This window comes from Mesocricetus auratus, unplaced genomic scaffold (genome assembly GCF_017639785.1).
Source record: "Mesocricetus auratus isolate SY011 unplaced genomic scaffold, BCM_Maur_2.0 Super-Scaffold_100011, whole genome shotgun sequence".
NCBI lineage: Eukaryota > Metazoa > Chordata > Mammalia > Rodentia > Cricetidae > Mesocricetus > Mesocricetus auratus.
Window position 1 is genome coordinate 65,571,591 of NW_024429195.1, and position 19,538 is coordinate 65,591,128.

General features: G+C 33.8%; 1 protein-coding gene across 11 annotated transcripts in view; it reads left to right on the forward strand.

Moving 5' to 3' along the window:
- The window catches only part of Lrriq1 (leucine rich repeats and IQ motif containing 1), a 185,343-nt gene that overhangs the window by 98,163 nt on the left and 67,642 nt on the right, over positions 1–19,538 (forward strand). For all 11 annotated transcript variants that reach the window (XM_040754967.1, XM_040754968.1, XM_021225984.2 and 8 more), the window contains one exon: positions 378–479. In XM_040754967.1, the coding sequence (XP_040610901.1) occupies positions 378–479 (102 nt within the window). The remainder of the gene's footprint in view (positions 1–377; positions 480–19,538) is intronic.

Sequence of the window (19,538 nt, forward strand, 5' to 3'; positions counted from 1 at the left end):
CATGTTTTCTTGCCTGTTAATTAAAAGCTCTTACTAGCTTGAGGGAAAATACTAGAAAAGTAACTAGCATAACAGTAGCATAACTCTCAAAATGATGATGCCAAATGGCAACAGTATATATGTTCAGAATTTCACGATATTATAAACATTTCTGTCATTTACTAAAGGAGGATCTTATATTTGATCACATAACTAAGAGTATACAAATATTGGTCACTTTTTTCTTTTACATTATCAAGTCTAAGAAGGCATTGGCAAATTCACAGAGACCCAATGGAATGTGCATAATTATTAATACCAGCATCATGGAAGCACACGGCTATGTTAGAGGAGTAACCAAGAACTGCTTTTTCTTTCTTCTTCTCCTTTTTCATTAGAACCCTCTGTACGATTAGCAATATTCCGAAAACACAAAAGTGGCATTTCTGTTACGAAGCCATCAAAGAGGACACAGCTCAGGAGAGATGGTTACTCTGAAGGTAAGAGTTAATGAGACACAGAAAGATTTAAAAGGTCTTTAAGGATAGAAAAACTTGCTACAATGTTTTTAGCCCTTATAGGACCTAAAGTATGCATTTGAACACATTATATATGTATGTATGTATATGTGTGTGTAAAATTGCCTTGAAGAAGTAAATATTTTTATGAAAATAAACCCTATTTACATTGCTGATATCTTAAAATTTTTTCATTTGTGTCAGTGCTTGTCTAGATTTTAAATGGCTTCCATTTTGTATAAATAACCATGTAATATTGCTTCATCAGTTTTAGTATTGATATAAAATGTTTGCAGGTGCAATTATATTAGCCTGAATTAGTGAGATTGATCACATGATATTTCAATATAGTTATGGTTAGTATGTTCAAGTTTTGTTAAACAGTATAAATTATACTGTTATTTAAAATATTTTCAATAACAAATGCTTTCTCAGTTTTAGAATAGAAAGTTTTCATACCTAGTTGACAAGTTACACTTCTGATTTCATCATACCAAAGAATTATAGACTTATATTATTGAACAGAAGCACAATGTAACTTATCAGTTTTATAACTGTTTGTAGTACTAACATTTTTATAATTCATTCTACATGTACTTCACAATAAGCACTTATAACAGGAAAACAGGCATATATTTTTAATGGAAAATAAGTGTTATCTTCTGTATCTTTTGGGTAAGAGATCTTAAAATGCCTGCATCATTAATAGCCTGATTGACAATTGGGTTCTTTGTGAATTGCATTTCAATATGATTTGGAAGTCACTAAATTATTGTGATATAAAGAGACATATTAAAGTGTGTATGGTGAGAAGATATGACATCTTCAGTTTTCTTGAAAGTCTATAACAACAAATACATATTTTAAAAGATATGTAAAGCATTGTGGAGTTTATTGAGTATTATGCATGAATAGATTACCTCATCTATATATGTATATGGTATAAGTATTGTATAGTTTTAATATTTTCAATTTTTCACGGTAAAGACAATTTCAAGATGTAGTGTCCATTAAGGGCATCGACTCAGTATTGGGGTTGGAGAGATGGCTCATTGGTTAAGAGTAGTGACTACTCCTTTTATGCAATAGTCTTTATTTTTTATAATTTTTCCAATTTAAATTAAAAACAATCTTATTTTACAAACCAATCCCAGTTCCCCCCCACTCCCATCTGAATTCTAGTCCCATCATCTTCTTGGGGACTTAGAATTACTGGTGACTCCAGTCCTAGGCTATTCAACCCTCCTGTAGTCTCCTCAGGCATCAGGCACACATGAGGTACATAGACCACATGTAAGCAAAAATATCCGTTCATATAAATTTAAAAATAAAAACCTCAATATTTTAGGAAATATTTTAATAGAATTAAATTGCTTTTCTAAAAATAAAGTAAGCCTGAACTTTCAAACAGCATTCTTTTTCTTGTTATTATGCTAACTAGTAGTTTACTATTTTTATAAGTAATAATAGCAATTGTGATAAAATTAGTATCAACTCCATAGATAACATTTGCTAAATAAAGACATCCTTAATATAGAAGAATGTCTCTTTTTTCTTACCTACGAAAAGGAAACATTTATTTTGGATGACTTGGATGTTCATAAAGAAGAGCTCTATCCTTAAATGTTCTAGTATATTCTCACTTCCTTCTACTTAGATTGTATGTGAACAGCATATTTTTCTGTGAACCAATATAAAATAGGCTAAGAAAAGTTCACAACAGAGACAGAAAATATTCTATAGAACACAGTATTTGCACATAAGTTTTATCAACAAAATTGTTTTTCTTTTTCTTTCTTCCATGTGCAATGTGTTTGTTTTGGCGTTATATGTTTTGTTTTGCAATCCTCCTAAATACTGGAACTTCCTTTAGTATATGAGTATTATATATATATATATATATGTATATATATATATATATATATTTCCTACCTAGCAGGTAATAGTTATTGTGGTTATTTTAAGGCGTTTAATTTCAAGAAATGGGCTTGACAATAATGGTTTTACATGAAAGAAAATTTCCAGTTAATATATTAACATTTGTCTTTTTAAAAGAAGTATAAAAGGTAAAATGTGTGCGATTTACATGGTTGAACACCATGTTGTGTTAAGTGCTGTTCTGAACTCAACCTGTACCTAGGCATATGTTCAGTGATGCAAATTAAATCTTAATTTAACTGACCAACTGCAGCTACCATGTCATTGGTGCATTTGAAAGGAAGTCTTTTGAGATAAAATTTGTATGTTACATAGTACACTTTTAAGACTATAACTCAATTAATCTTACCGTTACATAACCAGGACTACCTTCCAGTTTTAGAACATTAGATCTTATTTTCCCTTAAGAAAAAAAATGAAATAAAATTAATAGTGGGAATATGAACCCTCCTCAATGAGGGAAATCAAAATTAAATTTGCTATATATTTAGATTAAATAACTCCATGTGGAATAATATCTCAGAACTATGGTATGCCAGCATTGTTTTATAATTTTTTATTTTCCTCAAATTAGATCATAGTTTTATTTGAGTATTAATTCTATAATTCTAATTTATTTTATAGGAACATTGTATGAGTTATAGAAAAATGTTCGTTTTCAATTTTGTAGTCATGACCATGTGAAATGTCATGATTCTTGGAAGTTGTATTAAATGCTTTGATTATTACTATGACCTTTTTTCTGGATGTCAAAAGACAAATAGAGATATCCAAGTAATAATTATGGTTACACCTGATAAATATGTGATATGGAATTAATTATAGTAAATAGTAAAACATACAATTAATCAGTCCATATTTTAAAATATCTATCTATATAGTTTGTCATGTCTATGAAATGTCAAAAAAGTTTTTATGTTAAACCTAGTCAAGTCTATGTTGTGACCATATTTGTACACAGGGTAACCAAAGTATATGCCATGTGTCAGATATTATTTGGTTCTTCCTATAGGACTTCTCTATAGGATCTCAATAATAGAGATCTATTATGGGTTTCCTTCGTTGTGTGCTTGTAATGAACCTATCTTAGTTTACTTCTGTTTTCACATTCTCACATATAATCTTGCCTTGAAAGTTAAAACTCTAAATTCCCTTGAAAGTGTCTGAAAACAAATTTTGTTTTGTTTCATTCTAAGTTATCTGTAAAGAAAATCACTCTTTAATATTTGCCACGGACCTAACAGGAAACTGAGTTGTAGTGTTATGTGTGCATGCAACAATTTGTCTAACACAGCCTAAATCTTTTTTAAAAATATGTTTCAACTGTATGCTTTGTTATTTTCTATAAATATTTGCATTATAGCATTCATTAAACTGTTTTATAAAAGAGATTTCAGATTCAGTCAGTAGATAATTTTACATGGATGCTCATGTCGCTATGATGGATAGTCCCTATTGCTATTTTATCCTTTTTCATATTATATTTATTGATAAATCATTATTATAAAAAATTATAAGGAAAAATTTGGTATTTTGTACATATATACCACATGGTATGATTAAATTTAGCTGATTAATGTGTCTATTATTTCAACTACCTATAATTTTATAGGGAAACATTTAAATTATACCATTAGCTATTCCAAAGCAAACAGTGCTTCATTATCTTCTATAGTATCTTTGATGTATGTTAGAACTCAACACCTAATTTCCTGTCTAGGTTTTAATCATCAGCTTCTTATTCCCTTCACTCTCCCTACCTTTAGCGTGGTAACTATTATTCTGCTCTCTGTGTTCATACTTTCAGCACTGCTAGATTCCACATATATGATACAGGCTATGCCATTTGTCTTTTTTATACTATATTATGCTGCTTTAAGTACTTTCCTTCAAATTCATTCATGTTGTCACCCTCCTTAAGACTGAAAAATATTTCTTTGTGTATGTATAATATATTTTCCTTACCCATTCATCTCTTAATAGACACTGCAGTTATTTGCGTATTTTGTGACTGTGAATAATGCAACAAACACAAACTTGCAGATAACTCTAACATACTGTCTTCATTCCTTTTGGATAATTGTGCAGTGGTGAGATTGCTAGATCAAATGGTACTTCTACATTTGGTTTTCTGAGGATTTTCCATAGTGTTTTAAACAATAGCTTGTACTAATTTATATTCTTCTAACCATGTACATTTGTTCCATTTTCTCCATATGATGGCTTTTTATCTTCTGTGTTTGTAATAATATCCATATGACTAGATAATATTTCATTGTCCTTATGTTAATGACGATAGATAGATAGATAGATAGATAGATAGATAGATAGAAGATTATATATATTTTAAACCACTTCCTGTATCATTGTCTTCCAGGTTCCTCCCTGATTTTTTTTTGGTGTGGTCTATTTTAAGTTTATAGAAGAAACTATCCAGTCCACATTGCATATGCTTGGGACTTATGTGCAAAATTGAGACTATCCATAAATGAGTGGGTTTGCTTCTGACTTTTGTGTCCCCCTTCATTGGCTCATGTGTCTGTCTCCATGCCAGTATTATGCTGTTCTGATGACAAGCATCTCCTAAAGGAGTTTGGAAATCAGGGAATTTGATGCCTTAGGCTTTACTCTCTTAGTTCATGATACTTTTAGCTCTTTTGTGACTCCATGCAAATTTAATAATTTTATTTCATTTATGTGAAAAATAACCTTGGAATTTTGATACAATTGCATTGAATCTGTCCAAAAGTTTTGTGTGAAGATGTTAGCAAATAATATCTTACAACCCTTTAGCCTGGAATAGCTTTCCATTTTCGCAGGTTTTCTTCAGTTGGCAATTCATTTCTTGTATGTTTGATATTATTCAGTATAGAGTTCTTTTTCACTTCTGTAATTACATTGTTGTATAAAGATTTTATTGCTGTTGCTTTTATATTTAAGCTGTTGATTTAATTTCATTTTGAGTCTTTATAAATACATATATTTTATAAATATATAGAAACACTACTCACTTTTGGTATCATGCTGCTCTACTGAATTCCTTGATCAAATATACCAGGATTATTTTTGTGTTCATAGAGTAGATGAGACCATGGTGTCAACAAATAGAGACAGTTTTACTTGCTTACATGTTAGAATGCCTTTTCCATCTTTGGCTTGCCTGATTCCTCTAGATAGAACTACTAGGATTCTGTAGTCTGACTTGTCATCTTTTTATTTTAGTATCTTAGGGGAAAAGCTCTCAATTTTTCACTATTGAAAATGAATTTCCCTTATTTCATTGATGTGCTATATCACATTTATTGAGTTTCATGTATCACAACATTTGTATAGCACAGAGATAAATACCATTTGATCATAGCTGCTTGAATCTGAGCTTTACTAGTTATTATCTGCATGGGCTCCAGTAAGCTAACTTATACTAATTTACTATTTTGTGTTAATTTGTATTATGTATTTAGTTTTATTTTTTAATTATTTTTAGTCTTTAAGATTTTTAATATTTTCTCAGTTGTGTAGTTATGTGTGTGTGCGTGAATGTATGTGTGAGTGTGCATGTGCGTGTGTCTAAAGTTGCCCATAGAGTTAAGGACAAAGTTTTGCATTCTGGAAATGGAGTTAGAGGCACCGCTGCCTCACTCAGCATTGATGCTAGGACCTGAACTTCAGTCCTTTGTAAGATATACTTCATCACAGAGTATTATTTATGTTCATAAGCTATGCATTATGAATTATACATAGTTCAGTGAGTATTGAGAGTATGATCTGAGATCCTGTTTGTAAAGAACATAAATATGCATCTTACTTACATAGTAAGTGATCAAAAACTAAAATTATTGGTAATTTTCAGATATCCTGATACATGTATAATAACTGTTCACATTTAGAAGTGAGGAGACAGTGATTTTGAGTATTTGATAAGTGACTTGCCCAAAGTCATATAAGTAGTGAGAGACTGAAAAGCGAGGCTGATTTCTCCATAAAACCAAACCTTGAAAAATCAAAGCATTGTGTATATTTTGAGGACCAAATTTCATGGTAATTCGGAAACGCACACACTTTAGAGTTCAAATACTGGGGAAAAATAAAAACTTACATAGTAGGTAATATAAAAATAACTCTATGAGACTGATGGTAAATTTCATTTTTAATTCCTGTATCCTTGTTGGCACCAATATTAATGAAGAAGTAACTTTTGCCATCATTGTCTGGGATATTTAATGTTTACGCTGCAGTTAGCTACTGATGTTGACGTGATGATAATGTTACGGTATTGAGAACCAAATCTACTCTGTTTCCATGATAATCAATGGCAGTATTTTACTTCGAATCTGTTCAGATGCTTAGGGACCTACACACACACACACACACACACACACACACACACACACACACACACACAGCCCCAAAGCAAACAATGTATTTTTGATTCATTTATACTCAGTTATATTTATACATAAATGAAATTCCTTCCCTACCCCCATGTACTGAACTTCTAAATTTGCTACTTCTAAAGCTAAAGCTAATTTAAAATCCTAGGATTAGCCAGCGGGGAAAAATGAAGCTGGAAAAAGTGGGTCTAGTCTGACAGCTTTCTGAGGAAGATAGTTTTAAGTCTTAGTTCTTCATCCCTGGAACAATTTGACTTGATTTTAAAATCAAGTTTTCTTAAATCTCAGTACGGTGCTGTCATCACAAACATGAATCCTATTTGTCCTCTTGTAAAATAGAAGATTTACAGATACCATATGTTCCTATATGTCATAAATGCTTAAGTAGTTTGTATTAAATTTTCAAGTAATGAAGACAGTTGAAAAACTGTAATTTCTATAATTTTTACTTCAGAGCATTCTAATCAAACCATCTTCTTTTGTGGTATTTTTTTTGTTTTATGATTACAAGCATTTTCTCCATTTTAATGACAGGTTAAGTATAAAATCATATTATGCAGACTGTTTTAGTGTAGGTTTTGTATTTCCATAGCTGTACATAAAATACTTGCTAATAGCATGTGGTGTTTATGTATTAAGAGTTAACAGGGATTTGCTAACATTTTGATTTTCTAGCATTTACCCACAGGGAATGTGGAAGCAAAGAAATCCTGAAAGCATCTTGCTAAGAGATGCCTGTAGTCTTGTTTTTATGGAGTAAAATACATTATTAATCAAAGTAGACATGGATACAAAGATTTAGAAAATGTGGTTTGTTAGTAGCTTAGTTTCCTATAATTATTATATTTTGAATTACTATATTCTTACCACACTGTGAATATCTGATATCACCTCTGGTATCCCTTGCTGTTATTTGTAGGGCCCTAGGCCATAGAGCTATGAAGAAACATGTACCATTGACAGGATTTAACCTGACTTCCTGACAAGAATAGTGTTCATATGCTACGTGACAATGACAATACTAAACTTGTGCCTTTAAAGTGCTTTATTTTTAAGTTTATGATGAGAAAATAAAAGTATCTTTCATCGTTAAAAAGTAAATCTTCAGTAAATTTTTTTCTGAGAAAGTAAATCACAAAGAACTCTGACCTTAAATATAGATTAGGTTAAAAGATGTCTTTGAACATGTGGCTGCTTTTGTTATATTGGATAGTTGTCTGTGTGCAACCCAGACAACCCTTTCACTTAGCTCCCTCTGGTTCTCTCCGAAATAAATCATGTAGGAGGATGTTTATCTACCTTGAGACACCATTCATTATGTTTCCCTCATATTCTGGATAATGTTTTGTCTCTAACATATTATAATGTAATAAATATATTATATTCTCTTTGTTCTTTACTGTCATTTATAGTTTGTATAATATGTTGTTCCAAGTGTTTTATCTTTATAACTACTAGAATTCTTATGATTACTCTTTTGCTTCAAGGAAAGAAAAATCTTCATTATTTTTAGAAAAGATTATGTAAGTGAAAATCTGCTTGTATCTGCATGCATTTAAAACTGAAATAGCATTAGAATTTTGGTTTGCAAAGTGTTTCTTTACCTGTTAGGGAAGTAAGTATCTGAAGAAGAGAGTATCATCAAAAATAAAATTTTAGTTGCAGACTCTTGGACATGGAGCTATATCTTAATTTGTTTTGTTTATTTTAAGTATGAATAACAAAGTCTTTGAACTCAAGAACACCAAGCTTTGTTGACACCCTTGTTACATCGGTGACACTAAGTGGAAACATAAACATGCATACTGAATCTCAAGCTACAGGATGCTGAGGAGCATATTGGTATAAACCATGTGTCTTCTTAGGACTCTACTTTCCATATTCCATATACTCAAAGTCCAAGATTGAGGTTCTATTTGATTCAGTTCCTGGCAAGTGTTGTCTGTCTTTTTTCAAAGCAGTTGCCTTCTTGGGAAATAGAGGAAGGAGAGAGGCAGTGGTGGAGGGGGAAATGGAAGAAGATAAGGCAAAAGAGGGGAGGTGGGAAGGGGAAGGGAGGGGAGGGGAGGGTACGGAGGGGAGAATAAATGAAACCCATGAAGAGCCCTGCCTATTTATTTGACTGGGATTGTTTGAATTAGAACTGTGACCCATAAGCTCAGGTATCTGAACACTTGTCTTCCAATTGGTTGGTTCTGTTTGGGGAGGTTGTGAAATCTTTGGGAGGTGGCTTCTTACTGGAACATTGTCATTGAGAGCAGGCTTTGAATATTTATAGTCTCATATCATTTAATGTTTGCTATGTCTATCTCATGATTACATTTGATGATGTGAGCTCCTAGCTTTCTGAACCTGCCACCACGCCTGCAGCTTGTTCCTTTATATCCTACCATGATGGAGTGATCCTTTAGAACCATAGGCAGGCAAATAAACTCTTAAGTTGCTTTGGATTGTGGTGTTTTATCACAGCAAAATAATACTAACTAATACAATGACCTAAACTAACACAGGTTGCATCCCTAGAGAGCTATCTCTAAACACTGTTATATGAACAGTTAAAACTTCAGTTGAGAGATTATGTGGATAGAAATTTAGCTCATGACACCATATCTTTATTGACCAGACAAGACAGTATAATAGAATTCCTAGAGATTTTTATCTATACATGTGAAGCCATTCTACTATTAACATCAGGATTTTCCAGGACGCATGTGGGTCATTTTAAATGGAAGCTTTCTAACAATAGTCCTCACTCTGGGGTGTGTGCATGCATGGGTGCATTTCATTGGCAATTTTCAAACTCTAAAACAAAACTTACAGAATGAATATAGAGTAAAATTAATTAATAATCAACTACCATACCACTGGAAAAAAACCTTTAAAAATACCATGAATATTTTCATGACACTAAAGTAAGATTGGGTTCAGAAAATGAAAATGAGATGTCTCAATCAGAAAGAGAGAAGTCAGACAAGGAAAAATATATCTTGAAATCAAAAACTAATATCATAAAAATTGTACAGAAAAAAGGTATAGAAGTTTATATTTAAGACATTTCCCAGAAAGCATTATAAAGTGAAAAGAAACTTGAGAGAAAATATATAGAGCAGTATCGTAGTGCAGGAGGACTAAGCTTTTGATAACCTTTATAAATTATAAATAATCAAGATGTATTGACAATGAGGACAGCAAATTGATGAAAAATAATAATCAACAAAATCATTAGAAACATCCCACAATTTATACTATACCAGTTTCCTGGTCAAGTGATTCTGCTCAGTGTCAGGATAGTGAATGTAACCAAATCCATCCCTTTGGCACATCTTGGAAATATGTCACAAAACAGTGCAAAGGAACTTAGTTTTGTTATGTGCTTGAGAGCATAGATAGTGCACACATTGCTTTACAGGAAAGTATTGTGGTGAACTACAGAAATAAGTGTAATAATCAAATATATGAACTTATAGAAGATGCACCATCTTAAATAAGAATTTGGGGAATTAGAAATACTGTTCGAAGAAAAAGTTCGTGAAAATTATGTAAGTCAGTGTGAGAAAATAATAACATACGCAAATGAAAAGGATATACAGTATGCATGATCATTCTGCATGATGATCTAGATCGCAAAAGAAAAATGGTGCACATTTCCCCTTATATGTGGATACTGGATTTGAAATTTAGGATATGTAAGTTTAATGGAGTGAAAATAGAAGTGAGAAAAGTAGTAAAGGTCAATAAGTTATAAAGGGCATATTGCAACAGAGGGGAATGAAACCCACGTCTTGTACCAACTTGTGTATTAGTTACTTTTTATTGCTTTGATTAAACACCATAACCAAGGCAACTTATTTTTTTCCAAGGCAACTTATAAAAAGAGTATTTAATTGGGTTTATGATCCTAGAGAGTTAGATGGTGGGTGTGAATACGTGGTAGCAGAAACAGCTAAGAGCTCACATCTCCACTCTAAAGCAGGAGGCAGATAACCGTGGAAATGGCCTAAGTCTCTCAAAATCTCCAAGACCACCCTCAGAAACAAAACTCCTCCAATATTGCCATATTTCCTAATCCTTCCCAAACAGTTCCAAACAAATTAGCATATGGGGGATAGTCTCATTCAAACCATCATCTTCCACTCCCTGGTCACTGCAGTCTCCTGGCCATATCATTGTGCAAAATGCATTTAGTCCAACTTCAAAAGTCACCATAATATTTCACTCTCAACACTGGTGAAAGTCTAAAGTTCAATATCTTCTCTAAAACTCGAGTCAATTTCTTACTGGAACCCCTATAAAAATAAAAAAATTGCATTCCTCCAATATATAATGGCACAATATATATAAGTTACCATTTCAAAATGGAGGTCTTTGAAAATGGCAAGGAAATATTCGACTGAAGCAATATGTAAACTCATCAGAGAAAACTCCAAATACTATAGATAATGTGTGATATTAGAGGCATTGATGACATCTTTCTCCTAACTCTGCAGCCTGTGATATGCATCTCTTGTTCGGGCTGATTTCTACTTTCTGTTTGCAACTTTTCTTGGCAGATGTCTCAAGGATCTGACATCTCCAACATTTTGTAGTTTTTAGGGCAATCCAGGCTTCATTTCCACAGCTTCATGCAATGACCTCTTAAGACAGTTTTCTGTCAGAGACTTTATGTAGGGACTACCCTGCCACATATTGTCTGACCTGAGTTATTCTCTTAATAGAGGACTATTCCACAACCCCAATTGCTCATATATCCATGTCACTCTAAAGTCAGAAAAGTATGGGCGACTCTTCCAAGTCCTGCTGCTTGCTTTAGATGGAACCTGACCCATTTGAACCATATTTACAGCAGCTTTCATTTGTTGTTTTATTAGGAGCAGAAAACTCCTTAGATCTTTTCATTTCACATGTCCAAAACTCAACTTGGTCTGGTCTTGCCCTGAGGACATGCTTCCCTTTATTCTATTGTAGACTGGCTTCTCCTTAATTTTCTTATCTCTTCCATCATCAGTCTTGGCCCCATCATTAAATTTTCTGGTACACTTTTTCTCTAATTATACATGCCTTTTGTAATTTTTTGTCCTGCTTACTCTTTTTCATTATACACCAGCATATGAGTAACAAATATTCATCACACAACAAAGTCAATGTTAGGATTGAAATTTTCTCAGCTAAGGAAATTAGTCCTTTAATTTCTGATTTAGCCTCTGGCAAATTCTTAGGACAAGGGCAAAAAGCAACCACATTCTTTGCCAAAATATCATATATCTGTAGTTAAGCTGTGCCTTCCCAGTCCATATATCACTCATTACTACTGTCTTCCAAACTTTTATCCAGATTTCACATTAAGCTCCACTCACAAAATTCAACACCTTAGTCCAAAATACCAAAGTTTTATGCATTTATCCAAATAACAGCTTGTCCAGCCTTGTCAAATTCTAGCTCACTTCCTGGTACCAAGTTCTGTACTTAGTTACTTTCCTTTTGCTGTGTTAAAATAGTCCAGCAAAGAAAACTTTAAGAAGAAAGCATTAATTGGGCTTAAGGATCCAGAAGTTTAGAGACCAGGATGGTAGAGTGAGAATACAGCAGCAGGGACAGCTGAAAACTTACATCTCAAACCACTGTGAGGAAGCATAGGGGAACATTAATGTCTAATCAGTGTGCACAGGGTAGATAAGATAGTAGGAGGAAGGGTAAGTAACACTAAAAACCTTTGAACATTACCTATGGGGACCTACTACTGTCCAATTTATAAAACATCTATGTATACAAACATATACCAAGGAATATACATGGAGTTAATCTAAAATAGAGGGAAAGTGGCAATGATAGTGCCTCTCCCAGACATCAAAGGCATCTAATAAAGTTCTCACTGCCAAGTATGGGTTACCACTGTCAAATTGTTTGTCAGTAAGGTTCTATAAAGTTCCTTCCCCAAGAATTAGATACTGTTGTCATTGCTCTTAATCACCCTACAGTACTTCATGGCAAGGCACTAAGATGCCACACATTTGGGCCGTAGGATAGGAGAAATCAAGGTGGTACTGACTTAGCAGCTTCATTGCCCCCTACTAGGAATTTCTGTACGTGGTTTAGGGGAGAAAAGGATTCAGCAGTCTTACTCAACTGTGAACCATATGAGCAACAATGACAATCGATTTGGCAAGATATATCCACTGGTGCACTAGAGGTACAAATGTTATGGGAGAAACCAACCATTTCCTGATAGGATTTAAAGCCCAATTCATATTCAAGGGATAATTCATTTCTGAAACTTGTTAACTGTGCCAGAAACTCATGGCTAATTAGGCTCTCTAATTAAAGAAGTTTCTCCTTTGTTTCATTTTAATTAAAATATAATTACATCACTTGTTCCCTTCCCTTTTCCTCCATCTAACACATCCCATGTTACCCCTCTTCCAACGCCATCATATCCTTCATTCCCTCTCAGTTTTGTGAACTTCTTTTTCTGGGATTATTTGACAAGCCTCTCTCTCTCTCTCTCTCTCTCTCTCTCTCTCTCTCTCTCTCTGTCTCTCTCTCTGTCTCTCTCTCTCCAACTATATAAATCAGAAAAGGTTCTTTTTGGGGTTGGTAGTAGTTAATATGGAGAACCACAAGTGGTCAACGTACATGAAATAGGAGACTGTGAAGTTGCAGCTGCAGCTTTAAATGGGTTGTACAGCCCCTCTCCTTTATGGCACTGGGATCATTCTATGAGAGGATGCAATCAATAAAACTTAGCTTTAAATATGAGCATACAAGAAGCACCTGAAGATTTATAGTATATATTAAACAGTAATGACCTACCTTAGTTAGAGATTGTGAATGAAATCAAGGTCTAAGAAGCACCTGCAGATTTGTAGTATATACTAAAGAATAATGATCTACCTTAGAGGTTATGAATAAAATCAAGATCTATTTGATAAATAATAAAATATTAATATTGTTGAATATGATAGGTTTTTCAGAGTTTAAACTTCGGATGAGGGAGATGGGAAGTAATAGACATGCACTGATTTCTGTTCTTAAAGCCATGCACATGGGCAGTCTTACTTAAATATAATTTCAAATTATGTCATCTAGCAATTATTCATATAACATGAATGTTTCAGATTTGAGATTTTTGCATAGTAATTCTCTAGAAAGAGTTAAAGTATACAGGAAAATATACATGTGTTATATGCAAATATTATCTTTTTATATGATGGGAAATTTGTGCACCCTAGATTTTTGGCACTGAAGTCATAGGGTTTTCATGAGACTACCCACTTACAAATTTACCCATGAAAGACTCCATTTGATTTTTTTAATTATGAATCAAATTTCTTTTGTTTGTTTTGTTTTGATGGAGTTTTATAGTCTTTTCGTATTTTTGTATCTCTACTTGTTAAGCAAAAAAGTTATTAGCATAGATTTTTAAATAGATTTGAGTACTTGTAGTAGCTTATGTAATTTTGACTAATTTATTTAACTTTTAAAAACTTAATTTTCTTTTCCAATCTATTTTATGAAGAATAATATGTACCACATCAGTAAACTGAAATTTTTTATACTTTTTATTATGTATTTAAATTAGAAACAAGCTTGCTGGCCATGTCAGTCTTAGCTCCCTATCCCTCCCCTCCATGCCCACTCCCTCCCTCCAGCTCCCTCAGCCCCCCCCACCCAATCCCCACTCCATTCCCCAGGGTGGGTAAGGCTCTCCATGGCGGATCTCTAGAGTCTGTCATTTTGTTCCGGGGAGGGCCCAGGCCCTCCCCAAAATGTCCCGATTGAGAAAACATAATACATTATAATGATTAGACTTTAACACTTAGGGACTGGGCATAAATTTAGCTATTTGTTCCATTAACACATCCACTAACAATACACATTGACCTTGCTATCATGCGAAAGAATTAGTATAGAGTACTATTACACAGAGCATGTTAGTGGAGTTGGCTATTTGGCCAAAGAGAAACACATGATAGGGAGTATCATATATTATAAATATTAACTAAGTCTATGAAAACACAATTGAATAGTATTCTATGGAAGAAAAGAAAGAAAAACCCAATGTGAATCTAGCCCAGGAGAATGGGGGGAAAGTGACCATTTGAGCAGATGAAGGTGGGTAAATGTAGGAGAAAAATAAGAATTCAGTAATCCAAGTAAAGACATGGATATATTGAGGCTTTAAAAGTGGATGCTGATAAGACCATTCAAGACACTAGAATAAGCACTGGTATGAGCAGGACCAAGCTTGGCATGCGACTAGAGAACACGGCAGAAGCAGGCAACATTAACCTATCCCTTGTAGTCTACCATGAGACTTTGGCCTTCTATGTTCCAAAACCAAAAGTCATTATAAGATTTTAAGCAGAAGATGAAATAATCAAGTTTGGTGTTAAAGTTATGGTTTGAGGACATGTGGTAAGAACAAAGCAAGATGGAACGTGGTGAAATCAGTTATAAGGTGGTGGTAGTTGGAGATGTTACCCTAGAACTGAGAGAAAGAAGAGGAAGCATGGAGATGGGGCAGGTCTGTTCACTTTGCATGCACATTTGTAGAAAACTGCAACATGTCACTCTCACTGAACATGTATGATGTAAGCTCATTACTTATCATAGTACATAATAATCAGTATGGACAGAAGTCATTATGTCTATTTCATTATTATCCCAAATTTTTCTATATCTTTATTTGCCCCTCACCCTATATGGTGATGAATGATCATTCTTTCCCTCTCCCCCCTCCCCCAATTCCCACTCCATTCTCCAGGGAGGGTGAAGCCTTCCATGGGGTATATCCATAGTCTGTCATTTCATTCAGGGCAGGGCCTAGGCCCAACCCAAGAGTCCAGGCTCAGAGAGCATCTCTCATTGTGGGATGGGCAGCCAAAGTCCATTTGTATGCCAGGGATAAATACTGATCTACTACCTAAGGCCCCATAGATTGCCTAGGCCGCCTCATTGACACCCACATTTCACATTCAGGGAGTCTGTGTCAGTCACATGCTGGCCTGCCAGGCATCAGTCTGGGGTTCACAAGCTCCCCCTTGTTCAGTCAGCTGTTTCTGTGGGTTAAACAAGCCATCTTGAGCATAGTTCTTGTTTTATTTTCCGACAGTCCTTTTTTGTTTGTTTTGAGACATAGTATACTATGTAACCTAATATTGCTTCCCATAATCTACCTGCCTCAACCTTACAAATGCTAGGATAAAATGCAAACCTAACTAACCTAGGTAGTTGTGTAGGTGCCCTACACAAGCATAATCTAGTCTACAGCTGACCATCAGTGAAAATTGTTTAAAGCCCATTCCCTCTAGTAAAAATCCCAAGTCTTTAGAATGTACTGTCCTTGATTTATTGTTTCCAAACTACTCTTCCATTTTGACTTAGTAATATTTTCCGCATCGCCAAATTAGACCCTGAGAATACTGAGCTTCAATATTTCTTCAAATGTTGACAAACTATGTGTTCTTTTCAAAATAATTCCGCAAATCCTCATAGTTTTACATTGATCAGCAATGTCCTTTCTCAATCTTCCAGTGCCAATTATCCTTACTGTTCACGACTCAAATGAATATCATTTCATCTCTCAGTCATTCCTAATTTAGCCAAGCCTCACACTTTTTTCTACACTGCCCTGTTTTATTATGTCTTCTCAATACTGTTAGTCTTTTCTTGTTCAGGGATCAAATCTTGGTCATATTTCTGATTCCTCCTGCCCTTACCACCCACTAACTGTATTGGATTCTTTTATACTAGGCACTCCAGAACTGTTTGATGGATTAGTATACATTTCTGACTTTAAAAATATCGGTTCCCTCGAAAACTCTTCCTGTCAATTACTAGTTCTCAAACTCAGATACTGGTCTGTTCTCAACTTAAACTCCTAACACATTCAGTGTTCACATTCAAGCTGTAAGTTCTGCTGTTTCAACCACTCCAAGATCTGTTTAACAAGCTTCATAATTCATTCAAACATATACTTGTGGACCCTAACCAACTGTGAGGGTGTTGATCTTAAAAATCTTAATAAAAATATAATTCCTTAGTTTTTATCATTTTATCAATTTGTAAACAGCATCTGAAAGAATGGAACTAAACACATAGTCAATATGTCTTATGTGTCTGAAAAAGCTAAATGGTTGATGTTTTTTGACTGGGATTTCACAGCGGTTTGGGGAAACTTTGTCCTAAAGCTTTACTATCATCTATAAAATATTTCAATATTTCAACATCTTGATATGCCAGGGTTTGTTGACTCTCCATGGGAGGCCTTGCCCTCTTAAAGGAGTGAATGAAGGAGGGGGAGGTGGAGAGGAGGGGCGGGAGGGGGAACTGTGGTTGGTATGTAAAATGAATAGAAAAAATATTAAGATATTTGAACATTATTGTTGTTTTATTATATGAGATAAAAATAAAACAGCCAAAAATAGCCAGATAGTTGGATTGTGGGCTCAGGCCTCTAAGATGTAAATCTAACCTCTGTTCCCTAGCATTTCTGAGTCTGCTTTGTAGTTTTAAAATAGGTAAATGTTCGAGAAATAATGTGTAATTCGGGGCTCAGCAAATTAATTAGTACACATGAAACGCTGAAACCGCATTTAGCTCTTGCCAACCTCAAAAACAGTAGCCATTTGCAAGACAGTTATATTTACATTTTGATCTGTTATATTAACTGGATGCATTTTTGTATTTCATATTGAATGTAGGTTTGCATAAGTAGGTAGTGTGTGGTGAGGCATTTATTATTCTGCTTAGTGAATTCTTTTTTGAGCACAAAGGAATTTTCCAGGTTCTGGCAAATGGGTAAGAAACTGAATGTAGTCAGTGATCCATTCTACTTAAAAATTTACCTGGATAAATTTAATAAAGTACCTTAATCCAGATTTTTCAAGGTGATGTCAATCAATCAATCAGTCATACTTCTGGCATTAACCTACCACCCCGGTTTATATGCTGTCCCTGGCCATTTCTTCTCTTTGCCCTGTACAAGGTCCTGAACTTAGGTAGCCCACTGAAGCATGAACAAAAGAAGAAACTGATATCTCCAAACATTCCAGTAATAAATCTAATTATGAAAGTTAACTTACTTTTTATCCTTCACTTAGCGATAAAACATTTTGATTCAGATATTGATATATGTTTTATAAAGATAAAATTTTCATTGCTGTTTTATTCAAGTATGGAGAAAACTTAACACTTCTAGAATTATTTAGCACATCAGTGAATTTATTTTCTGTAATTCTTATGACTAATACTTAACATTTTAAAACATTTTAAGATATTTATCAGTATGAGAAATAACCATTTGAAGTTTCCTAAAAAGTATATGCTATGGTTATTGTATCTACGACCATAAACTATATATGAGTTGTTTTTTCTCTTTTATGGGAAAAGATTTTCCGAAATACTCTTAGGAAATTTATTGAATTGGCTTCTATCATAAGTAATAATTAAACTTAGTTTTAAGAAACTAAACCACATTTCCTATACGGTTAGCATTTTTATCATAACGCAGATGCTAATTCAAAGTTGCAAGTTTCTTTAAACAATATTAATAAATGAATGACATGCTTATATCCAAATGGACTTGTGTTTGTGCTTGTGTGCTAACTTAAACTGCACTCCATCTCCTGTTGTGCCATTCCCACTCTGTCATATTTCTATCTGATGAAATACATTTTATTTTTGCTATATAATGCCAAATTGGAATTTACACCTCTTAACTTATTTTTCCCCTATCAGGTTTTATAATGAAACTAAGCTTTTACATTAAAAAGCTATTTTTTGTTTTTCCCATGATACAATCCTGTTAGTATAAAATATGTATTATATTACTAAATATAGTTAAGACTATAATTTGATTTTTATAAGAATACTGGGTTCTAATATGTTCTCAAAATGCTATGATGACTTCTTTTGTAATGTTTCTTTTGTAAGGTAGAAATTCTTGCTCTAAAACGCTATAGGAATGTTCAAAAATTCACATAGCCATCTTGAAGTTTAAAAGTTCCACATCATGTATGACATCAAGCACTTGACTTATTCATCTCTCTGATAAGAAGAAAGCTTGAAGAATAAAAACAATGACTGGTTTTGGCTGGTATAGCACAAGGAGAATAGACCCTTTCTAGGTTTTTATTTGACTATTAACTGAAATTGTGTGTGCCAAGACTTAGGTTAGTTGAAACCCCCTACAAACTGAGCTTGCGGAAACAGAAACTGATCCTTCTAATGTTGTGTTTTTTAATACATCACAAGAATGCATTTCCCCCAAAAGTGTAAGATCTGTATCTTGAGATGTGATGAAATGGTTTTTTTTTTAATTCTGTAGTAGAGGAGAAACATCTTTCTTAAAATTCAAAATCATGTAGCCAATGTGAGCACACACAATAAAGCCCTACACATTGAAATATTTTCTCATTTTTAAGGGAATTAATGGCTCCCCACCAGCCCTTTAACATGTAAAATGAGTACGTTACTTGTGTCCAGTACATCCAAAAAAGAGCCAGGATAAAATAAACATAAGGGGTTGGATATCTTGGAAAAAATCTGTCATGGGTTTGGGTTAATCATCTCCAGAAGAAATTCAACTTGATGCCTGAAATGTAAGACTTCTTGGAGAAAGCAGAAAGGCCCGAGGCAGTGTTGATCTGAAAGAGTGCTCTCCGCGGGTCAGGTCTGCTCTGCTGGCAGAGTGCAAACCCAGTTCACAACCACG